The sequence below is a fragment of the Cydia splendana genome, chromosome Z (assembly GCF_910591565.1).
Source record: "Cydia splendana chromosome Z, ilCydSple1.2, whole genome shotgun sequence".
Classification (NCBI taxonomy): Eukaryota; Metazoa; Arthropoda; class Insecta; order Lepidoptera; family Tortricidae; genus Cydia; species Cydia splendana.
In genome coordinates this window covers 31,279,867-31,303,603 of record NC_085987.1, presented here as the reverse complement: position 1 = coordinate 31,303,603, position 23,737 = coordinate 31,279,867, and the positions used below count along the sequence as shown (strand labels likewise).

At 41.5% G+C, this 23,737-nt stretch overlaps 1 protein-coding gene across 1 annotated transcript; it reads right to left on the bottom strand.

Annotated features, from left to right (window-relative positions):
• Positions 1 to 1,958: 1,958 nt before the first annotated feature.
• LOC134804912 (intraflagellar transport protein 122 homolog) lies at positions 1,959 to 23,331 on the bottom strand. The gene is made up of 23 exons (XM_063778233.1): positions 23,140 to 23,331; positions 22,832 to 23,062; positions 22,437 to 22,647; positions 22,198 to 22,345; positions 21,267 to 21,421; positions 20,744 to 20,941; positions 18,347 to 18,484; positions 17,328 to 17,456; positions 16,381 to 16,545; positions 14,550 to 14,690; positions 13,926 to 14,023; positions 13,384 to 13,537; positions 12,410 to 12,568; positions 11,545 to 11,705; positions 10,798 to 10,926; positions 9,940 to 10,085; positions 9,537 to 9,690; positions 9,154 to 9,342; positions 7,029 to 7,137; positions 6,066 to 6,234; positions 5,199 to 5,380; positions 4,137 to 4,313; positions 1,959 to 2,843 (listed from the first exon to the last, which is right to left on the bottom strand). The coding sequence occupies exons 1-23, from the start codon at positions 23,199 to 23,201 to the stop codon at positions 2,694 to 2,696; spliced, it is 3,555 nt and encodes a 1,184-aa protein (XP_063634303.1). The 5' UTR covers positions 23,202 to 23,331; the 3' UTR covers positions 1,959 to 2,693.
• Between the last annotated feature and the right edge of the window lie 406 nt (positions 23,332 to 23,737).

The window sequence follows — 23,737 nt, the reverse complement described above, 5'->3', positions numbered from 1 at the left end:
GTTGACGGATCTTTCCTAGGGGGGTAATTGCACATTAGATCCCTATGAGGCAAGGGCCCCCGAAAACCATAAGATAAAATTAGTAAAAAACCGGGCAAGTGCGAGTCGGACTCGCGCACGAAGGGTTCCGTACCATAATGCAAAAAAAAAAAACGAAAAAAAAGCAAAAAAAAACGGTCACCCATCCAAGTACTGACCACTCCCGACGTTGCTTAACTTTGGTCAAAAATCACGTTTGTTGTATGGGAGCCCCATTTAAATCTTTATTTTATTCTGTTTTTAGTATTTGTTGTTATAGCGGCAACAGAAATACATCATCTGTGAAAATTTCAACTGTCTAGCTATCACGGTTCGTGAGATACAGCCTGGTGACAGACGGACGGACGGACGGACGGACGGACGGACAGCGAAGTCTTAGTAATAGGGTCCCGTTTTACCCTTTGGGTACGGAACCCTAAAAACGTACTTAAAGCGCTGCAAAGGTACCTACTCCCTTTTGCTTGTTATGTGCATAATACTTACAAGGGGCTGTCCATAAATTACGTCATCGATTTTTGACGATTTTTGACCCCCCCCCCCCCCTATAATCATCCAAAAATCATGCTTCAAATGACCCCATTTCCTCCTACTTCATGCTACCGTCATCCGATGTCCAGACCCCCCCCCCCCCTAATTTGAAATGACGTAATTTATGAATAGCCCCCAAGTAGCCTTCGTTTAAGGCAGTTTATATTGTGACGGACGGGTACTTACGGAACCCTACACTGAGCATGGCCCGACATGCACTTGGCCGGTTTTATTTGTATAGAAGCACGGAACCTTCGACTTGCGACTCGAGACTGGCGTCACTTTTTTAACACGTGTTTTTAAAACTCCATAATTACCATCGAAAATTCTATAGCAGTAGTTTAACAATAACGACATACATATGTAGGGTACATATTAATAAGTACCTACAACTAAGTAACTAAGTTGTTGCAGTCATTTTATTTGTAAAAGTTTCTTTCATGTTATTAACCACAAGTCATTTACAGATACCATGTCTTTAAGTCTAAGTGAAGATAATTGCGACCGTGGGCCATGAACACTTGAACAGGTGGCACGCGTTGCAAAGCAAAAACCAAGACTGCGGCACAATTCTACAATGTATTATGCAAAATCGTGACATTGCACATCGTAATACATGCCCACAATATCACGACATAAGCAATGTGCTCTAACAATTTTCTACGACTTTTCGTAAATTGAAAAGTTCCAAAGGCATTAGTGTTTTTATAAATGTTGGCATGGCGCGAATTGCAATTGAACGCTTGGAATGCGCGTCGTGGGTGCAGCAGCCCGCCAAGGCCACGCGGAAGCCGGGCGCAGTCGGGCCGCAACTGGCTGCTCGCGCCGCTCGCCGCCACTCTGAGGCTGGAATCGTTAATAGTCGTCGGGACAGGTGCAAACTAACAGATCCTACAAAACAAATAAAAATCTAAAAACTTGATTTCAACTTTTATTTTATGCATTCTCGTCTGGACGGTGGTTTTATATCACTATACGTAAGTGTGAGTAGACTTTAACATTATACAGCGTTTATTTAATTGTTAACCATAAAATAGAGATCATTGGATTACAATAAAAAACTTAAATATCCCTATTATGTACATATATATGTACTCGTATCTACAGTTTTATGAATTGACAAGTATACTTTTAAGTTGCGGGATTATCAGATAATTTCCTCTAAACGGATTGATGTGTTAAGGAAACTTAATTCATTAATATTGTAACATTTGTAAACACTAGATGTTTCTCACTAAAACAACTAACTACAAAACTAAACACATGTAATCTACCAGTATTAGTAGTAGGTACGGTCAGCCAAGAAAGTGGTCTACCACTTTTCGACTCTATCAATCAGATGATAAGAGTCGAAAAGTGGTAGACCACTTTCTTGGCTGACTGTACCTACTCATCAATCTGTTTATTCTCTTGTAAATAGAGAGCAATAAATAACAATTAGGACGGATTCTAAATCACATTATTTTACTTAAAATATATAATTATAAATATTATAATTAAACATCAGGTATCTAATCTACATCAAAATGGCTACAGTACACAGTTAACATAATCTTACAGACCATGTATGACTGTATGTTTCATGACATATGTAAATATAAAGAAAACAAAAGTATTGCACAATAGGTACCATTAATACCTTTACAGTACACATGGTGCTACTTTACCGCACTAGTGCGATAATTGGCACATTACGTAACTATGTCGAAACTTTAGAGGGCCATATGTACTGTAAAACGTTGTACGATACATGTGTGAATAGGTAATTCGCAACTCGTGTCCTGCCGCTCGATACGATTTTACTATTTTTCGCACTTGTATCGTAATGTACTATCAGTACTATGTATTACAATCGAGCATTTTGAAATATAAATATAGCATAATCACGAAACTTAGTTCGGATGTCAATTCAAAAGTAATAACCGTAATTCACACATGTACATATTTGAAATACCTTCACAATCCGGGGACGAGATATAAGTACTTGGTATTTATGACAAACTACCTGTCTGTGAACAGTCATACTAATGTACGTTGCTGTTTTAGGGGCCTGGGCAAGTTGAGATGAAATAATAGGAAATACCTGTAAATTACGGGCAAGTAGGAGTGGGAAGGTTTACAGGGTGTTATCGCCAGGAATCGAGGCCGGCGGCGTCGCTAGGCGGCGAGGAGGGCGCGGAGTCAGGCTCGCGGGCGCCGCGCTCGCCAGCCTGCCGGCAGAACGGGCACTGGCCCTTCGTCACTAGTAGCACCTCGTAGTCTTCCAGGTAGAACAACTGCGCAAGCGAATGATTATGCTCTCATTAAACATACGAACAACACAATATTAACTTTTTGTGAATTACATTTTTGTTACAAGTTTTTATCACTGACTTTTCTTTCAACAGCTATCTACCTACTGCATCGAGTGTATTCTACTCCCACCAAAAACATAAATGTGAAAGAATGTCAAGTTCGTTAACAGTTTCGCTAATAAGTTAGATCTAACTGGAAACCAAGTTCTTTCAAATCCCTTTAGACCACAGCTCCTGTCATGCATAACGTACTCCAATTGTTTAAAATGTGATTAGTTATATTATTTGCTACTTAATACTGTGACTTGACGTAAAGGTCCAATATGTACTAAGTTATAGGGGGGGTCAAAAGTGGCCCGAAATGGTTAGTGTAATATAGTAACCTACGGCCGGTGTGCCGCCATTTCTGCTTTGCGAACTTGGTTGACACACTGGCGTGTGTCTATAGCAAACGAAACTCAATGAGATAGCGTTGTTTTTCACAGAGTTTCAATGGACCTTTCCGGTCATCATCATCCGATCAGCCCGACGCCATCATCTGTCACCAGTCTTTCATAAGTATGACAAGAGGTAATCTTAAAATGGTTTGCAAATTACTTTCCACACAGTCACATTTTGACGACGAGCTCGTCCAGGTCCGCGTTTCATAATGCTGACAAACGTCACCTGACAATGATAAAGAATTATTGCTCATCATCATGAAATTGAACATAACGGTTTTAACGTGTAAACATTAACCTTATTATTTGTATATCTTTGGATTTCACGGGCCTATGAATCCCGGTCTTTTGATAGGCTTGCACGGCAAGCTTTAATGTCATGTAGAACGCCTGTTGGAACCCGTTCACAGGCGCAACAATAGACACACATGAACCGTTCGCAGCAGGCATTGCGACTATTGCAGAAAAGGTGAAAAGTATAACGGTCTATGGATTGAAGCTTGGGTGGACAATGAGAGTAGGTTATTGCAAAGATATTATTACATCTAAAACCTTTAAACGAGCAATTCCTGTTTATTTATATACATATATATTTCGGGGATCTCGGAAACGGCTCTAACGATTTCGATGAAATTTGCTATATTTGGGGTTTTAGGGGGCGATGAATCGATCCAGCTAGGTCTTATCTCTGGGAAAACGCGCATTTTTGAGTTTAAATATGTTTTCCGAGCAAAGCTCGGTCTCCCAGATATTACGTTATTAACCGACCCAGAACAAGTCAATGTCAAGTAGGTGAAATAGACGGCAGGTGTAAACAATAATAGTAACAACTAACCGAGCCGCAGTGCGGGCACGGTATGACAGGTAGCTCGGGCAGCATGTTGCGGTAGAGTAGCGGCGGCAGGAGGCCCGCGCTCGCGCCCGCGCCCGCCTGCACCACCACCACCACGCTCGCTGGGCTGAGGCGCACAAGTGCACTGCGGGAGCATACCACCGGCCCGCCCTCTTCTTCCTGCGACACAAAGTGTACCTGTTTGGGAGCAGATCTTGCAGAGAAGATAGAAGAGATCTTTGTAGAGACTGATGAACGCCGTTACCGATTCATATTTTTTTAATACAGAAGTTTATTGATTCATTTTAAGTGTAAAAACTTTGGCAGCTTTACAGGCAGTTAGAAAGCGAGTAGCTAGAGTCGGACCACAGCAAGTTTTCATGCCCAGTGCTACGTCAAGTACGAACTACGGACCTTATAGTATGAATAGAATAGAATATATTTTATTTGTATTAATTGTACATCGTCATATTCATAATTTACAATTAGGGGAACAAACATATTATTATAATATTAAATGAATGTTACATTTATATACAAGTCAGTTACGCTTCAATGCAAGTTAGATTAAATATAATGATTAATGAATTATACTAAACATAATTTGAACACAATTTCATTGAATAAAGATGATATAAAGATGATATGCATTCTTACTGCCAATTTAGTTTATGCAAAGTTAGCCTGGTCAGAGTCTATCGACTACTTTCTTACGCAGAAAAGGAACATGCAAATGTAGATCTCGTATGAATAAAAGACGTGCATATACAATATAATTTGATTGCTGAGTGTATGACGGTCAGATGACGGTACATACTTATTTTTCCTGATGCAAACACTCTCCCGCAAAGAGAACACTTGTTCATCGGCCTTGTTGATCGCCGCCGGTCGGCCATTTGCCTTAATCTATTATCATATTATCAAATGTTAATTTATACCTACCTCGAAAACCTAATAATGCTTATTTCCTTCACTTTCATAAATGGAAATGGCATATTTTATATAAAAATATGTATATCTTATATCTATATTAATTTGTTTACACCAAAGATCGATTATTCTGACCTCATCAAACTTGTCAAGAAAGGGGTCGTACTCGTCGAGGTCGTGGTTTATCCGAAGCACCTCGGCGCCGCCCGTGTCCTCTTGCGCGTCGGTGTCAGGCAGCGACGTGCGGTCTATTAGCTCCAGCGCTTCTTCATACGATATGCCTTCCGCGGGCACGAACTGCACCAAGGGCAGTACATCTAGAAATACAAGGTTCAAGCATTCGATGCGTATAGTGTGAGAACTTTCTGGTTCAGGATATAAAGTATTATGATTTAAGTGTTCTTAGGTATTTCGTTTCTTTCTATTCCACGTATTGACAATAATAAACTGCCGGCCTAGCCAAGGTTACAATCGCTATCGCTTCGACAACGAAAAGGTTTATGTCTCTCTATCGTTCTTCCATATTAGTGCGACAGTGACAGTTGCGTTTCGATCGCTACGGAGCGTTAGCGACTGGCATTTTGGCTACGCGGCCTGATTACACACAGACAACTCTGAGAGAATCACATAGGATGAAACGCTATGGATACGCTCGTATTAGCGGTCGTAGGTCCCACTGCGACTCGAGGATACTCTAGTTTGTCTACACAGTAGCCCGTTATGAGCGATTAAAACACCTTATTATTGGCGATTGTCTACACAATTACGATCATCGGCACGCATTCCTTTGATGTACCGACAATTCACCGATCGTTCACAATTACAGGCAACGATGGCCACTTACATACGCTCCCTACACAATCGTGGATGGCTGTACTGTCCTCGCCAATCTTGGGCCATTCTGTAGACGAACCTGCGGGCTACGGAACACACGCTCCGAGCGTTCCGTGGCTGAGGCGTTAGGGCTGCATATGATGTACGAGTAAATAGCTAAATGCTAACCATGCGAAGGCAGCGAATACGCAGGTGTGTGCTTGCAGTGGAGACAGCGCGGCGCGGGCGTGGGCGCGGCGTGGCGGCGGCAGCGCCAGCACAGCGGCGACACGTCGTCGTCGCGCCCCTCCGGCGACCCGCCCGCTCGGCTCTTCAGTATCAACAGCTCTACGCTCTCCTGCACAACAATCGCAGTAATGCTGGCATATTTCAAAGGCAATCTTACTTAAGGGTATAAACAAAGCTGCCGATCTCGAATACTTAGCTAATCGTAATATCGTGTTCGATAAAAAAGAAGAAAAAACCGGCCAAGTGCGAGTCGAACTCACGCAAGAAGGGTTAAGAACCATTACGGACAAAAACGGAAAATAAATCACGTTTGTTGTATGGGAGCCCCACTTAAATATTTATTTTATTGTTATTAGTATTTGTTGTTATAGCGGCAACAGAAATACATCATCTGTGAAAATGTCAACTGTCTAGCTATCACGGTTCATGAGATACAGCGCCTGGTGACAGACAGTCAGATAGACGGACAGAGGAGTATTAGTAATTGGGTCCCGTTTTTACCTTTCGGGTACGGAACCCTAAAAAGTTTAACAAAGTTAAACAGTGATTTACTTTTTTTGTATCTTTTTTGCGCAGGGATAAAAAAATATCATGAGCCGTGACTTACCATTTATCAATTAGAAAAAAGTCACTTAGGGTGGTATTCCACTTGTCCAATTTCTTTGTCCAATGTCATTGCCTCTCACTCTCTCATTAAAGCAAAATGTGAGACGCAATACAAATTAGACAAAAAAATTGGATAGGTGATGGAATACCACCCTTCGACAAAACACCGTTTCACAAAGATACGAATAAGTAAATTTGTATGAGATATAACCGGACAGCAATATAATTTTTTTTTAGATAACAATGTAAATAAATATAAAAACAAAGGCACTCGGAATAATAGCATAAATAACTTACTTGAAATTTTTGTGGTATTTGCAGAGCCAAGATCTTGTCCAACATTTGCCGAGCGAGCGAATGGGCGTTGAGAGTCTTCGCTTGCTTAGCGAGACATAAATATAAACAGCTGGATTCATTAAGAAACATATCAAACAAACACTTTTATGAATAGTAATATCAATATGGCTACTATGTTCAAGTCCAAGCAACCTGCGGCGTGGGTCCCTAGAAAAGCTACTGAACATGACAAATTTTCATTTATGGTATCAATCAATCAGGTTTGTTTTTAGGATCAAATGTCTCTACGGGACCCATTGCATTAAAGCAATACAAAAGTCAGAAATGATAGTCAAAGTCCGACAGACGTGCTTCACTCGCGAAACGCCCCGAACAATTTGCTATGTGAACGTGACGTCAAGGTCACTGAGAGCTCATCTTGAAGTGTGAACAAAACAAAAAAAATGCGTTTATGTAGGTGAAATATTGCGTTTACGTATATAGTTGCTGTACAATCTTTTTTTTTTTGGTAAAACGTGAGGAATCGAATGGTATCCTCACTTATTTCGTTTTTGAAAGTTAAAAAAAAAACTAAAATTTTGAAACTTTCAGGTGCTGTATTTTAATAGGGAAAGCTCTGCGTAGGTGGCACCTTTGTGGCACATACAGTAAACAAACCACATTGACACACCACACGTCACGTCAATCACATGGCCTACCGCGAAACAAGAAAATCGAAATTTCGTTATCTAATCTCTCTATTACTCTTGCATATTCGAGCGATAAAGAGGCAGATGACTAAATTTCGATTTTCGCGTTTACCGGTAGGCCCTTGTTAACAAACCGCCTTGATGCATCAATGTCATATTTTATTGTCTGTGAAAACTTGTCAAAAAACAGTTTAAGAGCCCATCAACGTGCACACTAGGGCCACTGCTAAATAATCGTGATTATTTAAATTTAACGACAGGTATTTTAAAAAGGAGGCCGCTACGTACTGTGTGGTGTATTTTAGTACCTTTTGAATACATCAAACTAGTTTTTATGTTGCTGGATTCGTCAATCTATGCGTCCAAAGTTAAAACGGCCGTTTTTGTTTTCAGTTCATAGATCGACGAATACAGCAACATAAAAACTAGTTTGATGTATTCATAAGGTACTTAAATAGACAATACAGTACGTAGCGGCCTCCTTTTTTAAATACCGGTCGTTAAATTTAAATAATCACGATTATTTAGCAGTGGCGCTAGTGTGCACGTTGATGGGCTCTTAAGGCACAGTATGTATAAGCAGGGGTGCGAAACTCCTGACTTCGGCCAAGCTCGGCTCCGCTCGGCTCAGCATTGCTCCGAGCAATGATTAGGGTTGGCACCACTTGACTTCCTTTTGCGTGCACGACCACAGATAAGATAATCACTTGAATTTTGACAACCCTAAATAGCCGAAAGGGATAGTGCCATATATAACAAAGGGAAAGCATGATTCGACCCTGAACCGCTGTCAAACTTCGGTTTTGTAGGAAGTTTCCTTTCTGTACGGCAGTACTGTTATTTATTCTGTGGTATAAGTTAATCTATGAATTTACTGAGTCGGTAGTGCTGCACTCTGGCGGCAGAACATTGCAATAATATCCCCTATTTACACAATATTGTTATTAACACATTCAACACCAAGAACCCGACTGTCGGGTACACTGTTCGTAGCGACTACGCGCTACATACGACGAAACCGTGGCTACGCGCTACGAGCGTAACCCGTAGCACTTAGTGGTATTGAATGTGTTAATTGCTCATTTGTTATCTATTTTACTAGATATTGTTATAAAATTCAACATTAGTCATCATCCCTATTATGGCAGGCAGTGTATATTTTTAATTAAGATATTTATATCCTAGCATTACATACTTTATCAATATACATACAACTTAACGAGTAGTAATTCCACCGGCGTTTTGCACTTTTCGTACCTGGCTAAATAAACTAAAATTGTCAGTCGGGAAACTATAAACTTGCAGTCGATGACATGACGGTTAACACATGAAATTCCCAAATTATCTTCTTATATAATAAGAAATAGGTCTTATACCCAAAACGTGCATATATATGTGATAGGGTGAGTGTGTGAAGGTAATTTAATATCGGATACAACATAGAGACGCCGGGCGGTGGCTGGTCAGCGACGAGCGCGAGCACCATGCGGGCCGCGTTGAGCAGCGCGTCGGGCTGGCTGAGCGAGAATGGCTCGTGCACGCAGCGGTGCACGGCCTCGTACGCGTGGTACACGCGCGCCAGCCGCCAGTTGTGAGAGTACTCGCGCATGCTTCGCTCCCGCTCCCTGTCAACAGGTTTATCATCGTTACAAGCACTAGCTGGTAACAACGCAGAGCGGCACGACGTAGAAATCGACGTAGTAAACAAGCAACAGTCTAGGGAGCGAGAAAAATAACGTGTCATATAGGCTACCGCATAGCCTAAGCGCTCCTCGGCCACGACGTGGTTCACTGCGATGTAGCTACTGTACGTTTGTACCTGCCGTGCGCGGCGGCGGCGGTCTCGAGGCACTGCGCAGCCAGCAGGTGGTACAGGTAGCCCGCGTCGCAGAAGCGCTCCTCGGCCACGGCGTTGTTCACCAGAATGGAAAACACCCGTCGCGCCGTGTCCAGTTCGCCGCCCATGTGATACGCTGGACAAACAACACAATTGATGGACATATATGTCTGAACATGAGTTAAAACGTGATTAATACAGTGAGGTTGACGTTTTGGTAGAATTTGAGGGATCGTCTTATGTTCACTAAGGTGAAATCGGTAACTATAACGTCAACTTACATTAATCTCTGTTTGATTCATATTAAACGCGACACTCTGTATCTATCCATGCATAGGTAAACAGATACAAGTAGAAAAGTTCTCAATGGTAAGATAACCCGTACCCTTCTGCGCCTCAACGAACTTGTTCTCGCGCGCCATGCGGTGCGCGTGCGGCAGGAACACGTCGCGGCGGCACTCGGCGTGCTCGCGCGCGAGCGAGAACGCGCGCGGCCACTCGCCCGCCGCAACCGCCAGCTGCGCCACTTTCCTGCGACAGAACAACATGTTATTGTAACCCAGGATACACATTCAAGTTACAACCCTTTTAAGAAACGTCGGCGGCGTATCCCAAAGCGTTTACGGCGGTGGATCATGTCTAGAGAACATTATTTTTGCAATCGGATACAAAAACTCAAATAGCCAAAACGCATATACTGTCATCGCTCCGGCGTTAACAAGATGCGCCTATACGTAACGCGTTACAGTCCAGTATGTCTTTAATCGCTAAGGTCTAAGGCTCGCTAGGCTAACCAGGAATTCATCTATGTAGCGTAAAGTCGCTCAAATCATTTCCTGTTCAACTTGTTAAGTAGGTCCTCGCATATAGATTCCTAGTTGTATGTAGGTCAAGGATAGCAGAACCTGTTACATTGCAGCTTACATTGCTATGGACATGTACATAATCGCCAAGGTGCTGGTATAGTATTTTAAACTCGATAGGTAGGGTGACAGGTGTCATCTCCATATAATTTATAACCTAAAAATACAAAATCTCGTATTTTTAGGCTATAAATTATATGGAGATGACACCTGTCTACGGCCGTAGTTAGAGCCTCCGCTACGTAGCGTAGAGCTCGGGGCCCCTGTCCAACATGTTAAATAGGTACTAATATTTAGAATCCTAGTGGCATGAATGCCAAGGATGATAGTATAATACACCTAAATCCCTAGCAATAGAACATTAATTGCTGTGGACATGCCTGTAATCGCCAAGGCGCTGGTAAACGTCGGCCGCGGCTGCGGGTTCACCGGCCGTAGCCAAGGCTTCGGCGACGTAACGTAGAGAGTCGCTTGAGCCTTTGTCCAACTTGCGTGCTAGCTCTATCAACCTAGAACGAATAGGTAAAATTAGCAGTGAGTTTAAAGTAAAGAGGTCTGTACTGGGTATTTGGCACAACTCGGGCTTTTTGATCTTTTCCTTTCTTGACCGGATCGGGCTCACTTCTTAAGGGGCCCACTGATTAACAGTCCGTCGGACGGTATCGGCCTGTCAGTTAGAACAAAATTTTGACAGTTCCGAACAACTGACAGGCCGATATCGACCGGCGGACTGTTAATCAGTGCGCCCCTTTAGACCTTATTTTCAGTTGATGAAGTACATAACATTTATTATTTTTCTGTATTCCTCTATTTAACGCTGTATGCGGCGTCAATCAACTACAAGGCAGTGTACACCTCACGCGTCGAATGAGGATGACATAGGGACCCATCTATGACAGTTCATATTTATATAGAGTAGCTGTCACTTACAATGATTGTAGACATTTTTTGAAATTTATCACCCTTATTTATTTGGATATGTAACACTTGTAATGAAAATACGGTAGAATATATTTCTTCAATTATTTTATAAATAAAGCCTATCCAAAAGGGTCTTGAAGGAACTGTCATATGGGCCATCATTCGACGCGAGAGGAGTATGCACGCAGTATTAATATTTAACATACATGTCCCTGCGGCCGCTCTCAGCCATGAGCTGCGCCGCGCGGCGCACGTCGCCGGCCGCGAGGTACATCTCGGCGGCGGCGCGCGGCTCGTTCACGTGCCGCGCCCACTCGGCGCGCCGCCGCGCCAGCGCCGCGCCGCCCTCACCCTCGCCCACGAACTCCTGCACAACAACAACACCGAACACTTTACGCCTATGCACACCGGATGCCTGTACATAGACGTGCACAAACACGTGCGCGTAATATACATATCCTTATGAGGCTACGGCCCACAGCTTGCGTGGCGAGTGCGTGCACGGCTCCAACATTTTAACGCACGTGCACGTCTACGCACATGCAGCCGGTATGCTCAGGTCTTTACTTCCACAGAACTAAAGCCTGACAAAATTGTATTTGGGCATTGACAATGCGGATTTTCAGTGGTAAGGTCAATACGGGTAAGTGTGGCTGCAGGATAAGTATATGTAACTGGCCTCCATACCGAATCATACCCAATGTAAAGGCTAGACACATTTACCCAGCAACCACACTTACCCATATATTTTATATTACTGACAAGAAGTACTCGTTGACACGAGACGTTAGCAGTCGTCGAATGTCACCGATGTAAACAACAATAAATGATATTGCAGTAGGGGGCATTACATCAATGTTCTGCCGCCAGAGTGCAGCACTAGCACATATTGTAAACCATATAGCAACTTATACATACTATGCGTTGTTGTTTTGTGAAGTTATTTTCACTATGACATTGATGCATCAAGTTTGTGGCGACATAGTGCTTGCTTAGTGTCCGCTTTAAGATAAAACCTCGCCGACAGTGACGGTTAGCTCACCCGCCCCAAACGAAGCTGAGACTATGTACCTGGGCCTTATTAAACATGCGCAGATCAACGTAGAGGTCTAGCGCGCGATCGTCGCGGCCCGCGCCTCGGAACGCGCGCGCCGCGTCGGCATAGTGGCCGCGGTACGCCAGCACCTCGCCCACGATCACGGCGCGCTTCTCGCCCGCCTCAAACCGCTCCTACAACACCAAATAAGTTGCAGAGTAAAAACAAGGACAAAAATAAGAGGTAAATAATAGTACATTATTGTCGAGGCTCGGAAGTAGCTACTTGCAGGCTGAGGATTCGTTTTAAACGGACGACCTTGGGAGTCCGTTTAATTGAATCCGAAGCCAGCAAGTAGCCTTCCAGCCGAGTCATATATAGTGCTTTTCTCAAAAATGGTGCAAGAAATATAAATATCATAGAAATATTTTACAAAAGCAACGTTCTTACGTATATATTTTCACAGAAAAAAGTAGAAACAATTGAAAAAATTAGCTATGCCGCCTTTTTATTTTTTTAATAAAAAAATAGAAGTGTATTTTTCTGCCGAAAATACGCCAACCTATTTGAGACAGTTAAATAGTCGCGGTACTAATTATCTGTTTGGCTGTTTAATGGGCCTGTGCCTTCATTTGATATGGCCATTTTAACTTTTAAAAAGTTTGGAACTCGACAAATAATGGAATTTGTATGCAACATTGCAGTCCCAAAATCGAGACTGCAATGTTTTTAACTTTTTAATTTTTGACTGACCATAAACTACGCGCTTCGCAACCTATTTTTTAAATGGCAAAGTCGACTTTGCCGTCCATTTTTGAGAAAAATCCTATTAATAAATCGTGCGTTAAATTTGACAGTTGATATAGATGTCGCTGCACGACCTCATTTGTTTAGTATTTTTCAGTTACGAGTACCACCAAATATGTGGCGTCGTATAATGCCATCAAACTTGGGGGCAATTTCTCTTTAACTTAAGGGGGTCCTCTAAAATCTATAACTCTTTGATTACCTGTAAATGATCGATGAGCGAGAGAAAGATGAGGTTCTCGCTGCGCTGGAAGGCTTTGCGGGCGACCTCGAACGCCAGTTCCTCGAGCGCGACTTCGCCGAGCCGCTCCCAGTCCAGCGGCGTCACGCCAAGACACGCCACTGCGTACGCCTCGCTGGAGACGACACTTGGTTAGGAAGCAGAAATATTATACGCTACATTAGCTAGGAAGAGAACCTAGTTGTCCCAGTGTGACTGAGCAATTACTACAATGTGTCAAGCGGGGCGGGATAAAAAGGCGTCACACAATATATTGCTAGTGATGTAAAATAACTACTATTTTGAAAGCAATTGCGATCATACGATCTTATCCTCCATCCGATCTTATCCGGATAAGATCGAATGGAGGGTAAGATCGTATTGGTATATACCTTATACGACTGTGGTTAATGTTTCAGATACTATGAGATCATTTGCTGCAAAGATTTCACATCGTTTATAGCGTTTTCACAACGACAACGTAATCTAGAAAAATTAAAATGCAAAAGGCACACCGTTCTTACTTGAACATTTTCTGCTGCACGTACTGATGAACAGCATGCGACAGCGGCACGTTAATTGTTTGCATCGAGTTCGACTGGAGGCAGAACACTCTACCACCCTGCAAACACAAGTAAAATGTTTCAAATCAAATAATATAAATCATTTTTAAATCAAAATTTGCTGAAATTAACACATACATAATATTGTCACCTACACGCTACTTAGGGCCGGTAGCACCAACCCGTAATAGTTCGTTTAAATTTGATTAAAAGGAAATATTGCATATTTAAGCCAGCCTAATTTAAAGTTAATCAGATTGCCGATTTTACGGGGTGTCAATAGTTGCAAATTCTCCTAAAACATCAGGGAATTATGAACGTTCAAAAATACGGCAAGTTAATATGATCATGTTCTCCACATAGAGAATCAGTACATGCAAAAGGAGAATACAACTGCTCGAATGGCTGGCAAATAACAGTTGTCCGCCACAGGATAGCGACACGGCTGACACGTCAGCGCTGTGTTACCTGGAAGCCGACCACGGAGCCGAGCAGCGGCTGCGTGGCGGGGGGGAAGTGCGCCGCCTTGAAGGCCAGCAGCCCGCCGCAGGATAGCGACACGGCGACACGTCAGCGCTGTGTTACCTGGAAGCCGACTACGGAGCCGAGCAGCGGCTGCGTGGCGGGGGGGAAGTGCGCCGCCTTGACGGCCAGCAGCCCGCCACCCGACAGCGCCAGCAGCTCGTCGCACCAAGAGTTCCACGACACCGATGACACATTTTCTTCCTGAAACACAATAATAAACTTCAAAATACTAGTTTACCGTAGACTTGTTCGAATTTTTACAGCAACTAATAAACGTAACCAAAATTAACGGAAGAAAAATATGTAAACAATTCTGCATATTTCAGCTAGGTAAAGGCCCCTTTTGTTTTGTTTCGCCGCTATGTAAATTATGTATTTTTACTACATATTTTAATTTTGTAGTTTCAAGTTATTTTCGTGGTAAAGAACTGAATTCAACATTCTTCAATTCGATCTTCATTCATCCTTCAGACCAGCTTGATGACCATGAAATAGCAGTGTACTCTAACCTACGAGTAAGTATTTGGAAAATTGTTTTTCTATGATAGGCATCTTTCAACTCGTATACTTCAATATGAACACATTGTAAGTTAAATATAAGCTTGTAAAGTCTTTAAAAAGGTAACAACCGTCGCAGGGCATAATAGCGTAGCATATCGACTTAATCTGAAAAATCTTAATCACTTCTCTTTAGATTTCTACAACATTAATCACATTATTACAATTTATACGGCTCCACAATCTCTATTTCTAATTTCATTGCCTAGTCGGTAGTGTCCTTAGCCTACGAAGATAGAGGTGCTGCTTTAACCCGAATATATGTTCCTGAGTTATGGTTGTGTTCTATCTATCTCTTTTCCTAGCATAATGAGATGCAAAGTGGTTGCCAACATCACTATTAATGGTTACGCAAAGGTGAAGCTGCACGAAGTTGTAGTGTGATTCGTATGTGCAGGCCGATTAGGTGACAAGAGGGAGCGGAGCAGAACGCTGTATATTTAAACAGGTTTGCATTTGAGGCAGTAGCGCGTATTATCCTTAGATAAGCATGGACAAAATATTGATTAATTGTAAATAATCACATGCACGCATAAAAAATTGCACCGTGTAGCAGCCAATTAGCCGCTACACTAGTAACTTTAGGTGGGCTGGACCCTCGGGGCCGAATGTGGTTCCGAGGGTCCAGCTTCAGGTGGGTTGGTGGTGAGCAGCACAGCAAAGAGCACTTGTAGTAATGACGTAGATATATTGTAAGTTAAGATACAAGTAAGTAAGGTGACCCTCCTTCTCAGGAACCTAAGATGCGTCTATATCTCTCTTGCTTGTACAGCGGTTTTTATATCGTTGATCATCTTGTTTCCGCCATTAGAGTTGCTGTTCGACAAGACGTGAAGAACGTGCGACTCTAATACGGATTACAATTACGTATAGCATGTACTACATGTACGTGCAGCTAATTTGATTCCGAAATGCATGTACAGTGATAAGACTGTACACACCGTATTAATTTAGAGCCTTCGCAAGCGGCAAATTACACGAATATTATTGAAAATATGTATTATGTTTGGATACAAAACTACAACAAGTAGTTCACATTATAATGACATTTAATTTCTCTCTTTATTAGAAATCTTAGTCACTCTTGCCGAAGATCCCAGCTAATGTATCGACTAAGAGGTTCAATATGTGGCCAGGACTCAAAAGTGATGCGATATATGTTGGCGGCGAAACACTTGTCATGCAAGACTTGTCCTTTTTAAGTTAAGGGACCATGCAAGGTTGCTTAAAATAATCAAGCAAGCCATGCACTTGATCGCAACCCGTAGTACAAACAGGTTCGGCATAGGTCACGTCAGGGCAGCGCACAAGCCACGTTACGACACAGACTCACCGTGTACAGCAGCTCCGAGGTGGGCAGGCTGTAGACGCGCGCCACGGACGCATCGTCGACGACCGCGAGCCGCGCGCGCGCCGCGCTCACGTCGAGGCAGCGCACGCTGCCCGGCGTCGACAGCACCAGCTTGCAACTTCCACAGCGCGGCTCCACTTGCCATATCTAAACGTAAAACAGTCGATTACAAAAAAGTCAAGATACAATATGTTATGTATTATACATATTTCGAGTTTGATGGACTTTCTGAAATAAGCTATCAAGAAATAACTGTTACGACAAGGTTTTGCTAAGCAGAATAGACACTTTTTTTGGTGATAAACAAGCGTGTAGCCCGCCGGATGTTAAAGCAGCCACCGCACCTAAGCAACTCTGTAGTCTTTTTCAAACGCGAAGGGTAGAGTGACATTCGATTTATTTTCATTTCATGCCATTGACGTTTCAGACCACTCCTTTTTTTAACAAAAATAACTTGAATCCCAATAGGACAAAAAATACATGTCTTCGTAGATGTATATTATTATGTTATAAATATAAAAGATTTTTTTTAAAAACGTTGAGTTTCATTATTAATGTAAAGCGGAACTCAATTCCAATAGTTTGACTCTACTTATCGACCGAATCGATTCCGCTCGTATCAACTCGTTTCAGTTGCGTTCTATTGTGAAGGTATGTTTACTTAAAAATATAAATCATCACCAATAGAATCGATTATATCCTCCTTTGCAGATTTAATCGCGAATCGTAAAAAATCGTTTCTAATTTTCATTCTCACAACTCTACAATTACTTTTTGGCATGTGTCAGCCTACCCTTCGAGGTTGAAAAAGACTATAGTGGAGTTACACACTTGAAAGAAAATTAATATAAACTTGCATCACAAATTATTATTAATGTCTACGTAATTAAAAAGTTAACTTTACTTATAAATTTAAACGTGAAACTTACTTGTCCATTTAACAGGCCCAGCAATAAGACTTCTTCAAAATACAGGGTGGTAACTTTGACGTAACGAATCGGTGATGGTACTGTCCATGTCTTTGGTACCCGCCTTCCGATAATTGATAGTTTGGTATCCTGTAGACATTTAGGTACATTTAGGAAAATATCAGAGCGTCAAAGAACATTTGTAAAATATTAATTAAATATTGGTAAAATAACTTGCAGCGTAATTTGAAATTGTTTGTTGAGATGTTAAATGAGAACGAAGCATATTAGCACGCACGTAATATTGCGTTTTAAAGTTAACCCCTAAATGCATGATTTTTTCTTTTTGCGCGAAATTAATATATGTATCACATAATTGTTTGCCGATTCTAGGAAAAATGTAAAAAAAAATATAACTTCGATTTTCTCTGCGAAATCAGTGTTAGAAGTTGAATTGGCTAAATCATATTTATGTAAATATGTAATTTTCAGTAATAGATATATGATTTTTTTACTACCATTAGAAAGGTCCACTATTTGTAATATACCTATGATAAAGATTTAAATATAAAGTAATTACAGACCCCGAAAACACCGTTCAAAATCACATACAAACTTTATCAACTTCTGGATTTCTCCAAGCTTTCCGACTTTTCGTCTTAAAACGAATGTAATTTTTATAAATTAAAAATATTGCGTAAATTTAACCCTTAAATCATCACCCTACTACTTGACGTTTGGTATAAAGGTGCGTTCAAAAACATAACCCTTTTTTTAATCTGTGAGCTGTCTAATGCTTTGTAGACATTTGGCAACACTATGCATTTAAGGGTTAATAGTTCTAAATATTTATTTTTTATTTTATAAAGCACAAATACACACGTATAAGACACACGTGTTGGCATTTGAGGATACTCTTCACACAACCTTGTTGCCAGCTTTTGTCCAGTCATTTATAAATAAACCATTCTTTTGAGAACATACCTGTCAGAGCAACAACCCCGAGTTGCCCTTGCATTATGATAACATTGATAGCATACCTGGCACAGCAACAGCGCGTCGCTGGTGGCCACCAGCAGCGAGCACTCGGTCTTCTGCGGCAACTTCTCCTTCACCCGGTACAGCATGCCTTCCACGTCGCCCTGCTCGTACACCACCACACGCTCCGGCAGTTGCACCTGCGTTATATAACTACATTTAAATTCGTAGGTATCTCTAAATTTGAACAAGCTTATCCTTTGATGTTAGCCTTCATATGAAGGCTTGTTCAATGGATGTGTGGGATATTTTTAGATTTATATAATTGTAGTTTTAAAACACGAATTAATTTGCCGAAAATCAGGTATTTTATGATTTTGCTCCCAGGTCGGACGACCCGATAGTCGGGATCGTGGTACTACTGCTTTATATGACGAAATTTTTGCGGCCTGGCGCGGATGTCTTGTTTGGCTGGGTGGCAACTAAAAGTATAGGTACCTACTTCTAATTCAACGTAAATATTTTTGCAATGAACACGCCGGCTTCTTCGGTGATTAGACTCTCCTAAGTTTGCACTGACTTGGCAGCGACAATGCATACCTATCCTATAGGAGCTAGCGCCATACTTGACGTAGCACTCTGTATGAAAACTTAGCATGGTCAGACTAAGAATACCCTTGAACACAAGAAAAACAAAATGTTCTTTTAGCAGAAATGCTGCAATGCTGCATGTTGTGAAACAAATAATGTATATAATACAGTGAAACCTGGATAAGTGAGACTTCAAGGGACGAGCAGATTTGTCTCACTTAAAGAGGTATTCCACTTACCCAGGCTCTCAGTTAGCCGGGTACAAATAAATTTCTGTCTCATTTACAGAGGGTCCCATTAATAGAGGTGAGAATAGAGGATATTTTAGTTATAGTGGTGGTTAACACTTTCGCAACAAGGCAAAATTTCAAACAATATCCCAGAAACCGACAGTACTCGCTAGTCGGGCAACGACGTGCAACTCAATGCCGCACGCCGCGAACCCGCTAGTCGGGCAAGCGGCGGACGCTCAGGGCTTTGCCAAGTAACTTTCGTATAAGTACGTGGATAAAATTAAATCTGCTGTCTCATCTGTTTAGGCTCCCCGTTTTGTTCTTCTCCTAATTCTAACTCCTATTGATACATACCCGTGTATGCAATTTCACGTAACCAACTAATAAGAATTTTTATTTTGTAATCGCATTAGGTAAAGTAAATAAAAATACAAAGTGAAGTAATAAAATATAATAATCAACTGTACCAACTTTTCGACCACACAATAATCAGAAGACTTACAATTTTTTCTGTTAGTGGCAGTGGCAGCCCTGAGGTAGTGAAGATGCAATGCTTGCCCGCCTGTCGGGCACTTCGGCGTCGCGTGTAGGTTTATAGCTCTTGCCCGACTAGCGGGTATGCCGGCATCTGAGTAAAGTTTACGAGTGCCCGAGAGTCGGGTACGCGGTGTCGAATGTGTTAATAAGGTATTTTGTTATCTTTAAAAATAAATAAGGTAAAATAATCCTTGTCCCTAAATATTTTTTAAGTCTGTTAATTATTTCTTTAAATTTATTTTGAATGAATCTATTTTCAAATGATAAGATTTTTTCAATTAAATTTGATACGGACTTCCTTGCCTCTTAGCCACTCACATGCTTGATATTTTTCAGTGACCTCTATTATTATAATAAAATAAGGGTGACAGCTGGTAGCTACAGTTACCAAAAGCAAGTGAGTGGTTAGAAAATTATTAAATGAAAATGTGTTTATTCGTGATACTTATCAAGATTTCAGGTTCGTTTTGATAGTTTTAACTACATAAAGTAACTAAATGAAACTTGAAGTCGTTTAGACACAATTAATCAAATGCGGAATTTGTGGATAGACTAAGAGTTAGTAAGAATACGGAAATTGATCAATAAAAAATCCAAGTTAGACAGGTCATAGACTGACTTTATCTCAGATACAGAGATCAATTCCTATAAAATTCTAAAAAAACAATTAGGAAAATGTAATCTTATAAAAATATAGTCTCAGTAAAAGAGGTAAAATACACTCTCTGTCTCAATTATCGAAGTAAATCTGACTATAAAATCACAACAACTAATCCCAGTTATAGAGGTTCGTTTTATCTGGCGTGGCTTGCGCTGGCAGAGAATGTGTTAAAAAAAGTTGGGATTGGTCAATAAAAGTTTTGATTAGCAACAATAAAATTCTATATATTATATATATCTCTTGTGTGGCATTAGAATATTTGTCAAACTACGCGCTAACCATCGAGTCACTCGCGGAACAATACACGTAGGATCATTTTTGGGATCTAGTCAGACTTCTATAGTTATTCTAGTGCATGGTGAGGAGGATTCCTGATGAATAACTTCATTAGTTCAAACACGGATATCCATCCACAAGTGGAAAGACGAAGTACTTACTGCCAAGCGATGTTTGTAGATGGCGATCTTCTGCACCCTGTCGTGGCACTTGATGCGCACCTTGGTGCCAGTGGTGAGGTGCTGTATGATCACGTCGGTCATGTTCTCGCGGTACGCGTACCGCTCGCGGTACAGTCCGTGCACTGTGCTGAACACAGTTTGGTAGCACCATAGAGTGCCATCCTGGCAACCCACAGCCTGCAAATGATTGCATATTAAGAGGTTTAACCATCAAACAAATCCTGAGGCCAAATGACCAAAATACCATTAGGTACTGAAAATTAATAGGTAAAGTTTATAACATGTGAATATTTGATAAATGTTTGAGTTTTGAGTATGCTAATAAGTAATAAGTATGTCTAGGCATACCGTACTGTAAAATACAGCAATTAGAATTGGTCCTAACCGATTTTAACAGTCCTGTTCAGATAGTAATGTTGTTAAAAATATAAGTAGAGATTGCATTCTCTATGCAGAGTACCCAACTAAAATGAAACAAAAGATTAAGTTATCCATTACTTACAAGTGTGGCAAGAGATGGTGAAGGTGTGATGGACCACACCCATTCCTGCGGGGTGTTGAGTATGGGCACGCCTTCTGATGTAAGTACGGCCCATCCTCCGACCCCCCCTACCAGTATTAACTCGCCAAGCATTGACACTGATAGTGCTGCTATACCTGTAAACAATTTCTTATCATTTAATTCAAATCTAAGGAGGAATGAAGAACCAACTCGAAAATAATATATGTTTCTTTCAAGGGTACACTTTGATAACTGATATAAAAGTAAGTATTATGTTGAACATATTAGGTTCACCAGTAGTTTATCAACATAATGAAGTTTGAACTTAAACCAGTGGTCGACAACCTTTTAGCAGCCAAGGGCCTCATAGTAGTTAACAAAGTTGACACGGGCCTTGTTAATATAAAAATAAGAATAAAGATCATTTATTTCAGCAAAGGTTACAGATATACCAGGGGTCTCCGCACTAGACAATGCCTGTATCGCCACAGAATAATTAATAGTACTACCGTACAGAAAGGAAACTTCCTACAAAAACGAAGTTTGACAGCGGTTCAGGGTCGAATCATGCTGTCCCTTTCTAATAGATGGCACTATCCCTTTCGGCTATTTAGGGTTGTCAAAAATCAAGTGATTATCTTATCTGTGGTCGTGCACGCAAAAGGAAGTCAAGTGGTGCCAACCCTAATAATTGCTCGGAGCAATGCTGAGCCGAGCGGAGCCGAGTTTGACCGAAGTCATGAGTTTCGCACCCCTGGTATCGCGGGGAATATGTGTGACTTTATCAGACATTGTCGTTTGACAATAATACATTCAAAATAGCCAGTGGGCTCGCGAGCCACCTGTTGCCGGCCACTGACTTAAACTGAAATACCCTTACAAATGTGATTAACTGAAAACACACAATTTATATACAAGTTTATGAATGTACCTATGTTCCTTTCTTTAAGAATTTGTTGTCCCTGTACATTATAAAAGGATAATGTTTCATTCCAATCAGAGACAATAAGACATGTTTTGGTAAAATTGACGGCCCACACTGCAGCTTCTCTTGTTATCTTTTTTATCTCATCACCAACCTATAACATTGCAACAAGAAATAAGTTATGTAAGATTTGGTTTGTAAAACATTCATTTGTTAGGTATATGAAATGATGAAACACATCTTACTTTATCTCTTATAGAAACAGCACCAATAGCTAGCCCAACAGCTAAGTACTGCCCGTTGGGGGCCCAAGCACAGCTTGTAATGCGGCCTGTCACTCGATATTTCTGCACTGCCTTAACTTCCGCTGACCAGAATGCAAAGTCTGAGAGTGCGCAGGACGCCAAATGATATGTGACAGGATTATATGCTAGACATTGAATTGCTTCACTGTGCCTGTTTAACAAGTGACATAAGCTAGTTATTTCAAATTATATACTATGTTAATCTTATATACTAAATTATATATGATTCACAATAGGATTAGAGCAGAGGGATTTGATGGGTGGGGTCAGTTTAAATAGCTGACTTGAGTGGCATGTTGTAAAGCATCATTAGATTACATATTTTATAAACTCACGAATATTTGAGCACCCCTTCCATTTTAGACGTCCATATGATCACGTTTTTATCGGCACTGCCACTTGCAAATTTTTTTCCGTCGCCACAATAGGCCACGGCGTGCACTGCGCCTTTGTGGGCCTGAAGCAATTGGACCAAAGACCCATCTCGAGGATCGTAAACCATAACTTTTTCGCCAGCACCAATTACCAGTTGAGTACCATCTGGACTGTAGCATATCGTGTGGACACTGCAAATTAACAGAAATTAGTTTATATAATTACTTGCAGATGAAAAACTACTTAGTAAACTAAGCATCGTCTTTACCTCGAAAATTCTATTTTATCGGCTTCGTGAATTTTATTAACCCATTTCGGGACTGTTCTCATTTTGAGTTATTGTTTACGCTGTAATAATCGAAAACTTTAGACATAAGAGCGATATGAATACATTCTAATTAATTTTTCATTTCAGTAATAATTTGGTTGACAACGGATTCTACTGAAAATGTAAACAAAACGGACGCAACGCACTTCAGAGCAATGGCAATTTGATAGCCGGTTTAGACTCTCGTCTCGCGGCTCGGCTCGCGGCGCGTCTCGTGGCTCGCCTCGAGTGGCCTTGAGCGCATGAGCCCGTCGAGCTAATGATTACACTCTCGCCTCGTGGCTCGGCTCGAGGCTCGTCTCATGGCTCGTAAGCTCGTCGAGCTAATATATTTTAAACACGAACGGCACGGCATAAGGTTTATAATCGAATGACAAGCCGAACGCGAATGTGAACGCAAGCGCGCGTCCCGCGCGAGTCCCTTTGGCTCGTGCCCAAAAAACCGCTCCTCCACACGAGCCAGGCGAGCGCGAGCCGAGCCACGAGACGAGCCGCGAGCCCACCGCTTACACTCGCGTCTCGTGGCGCGGCTCGCGGC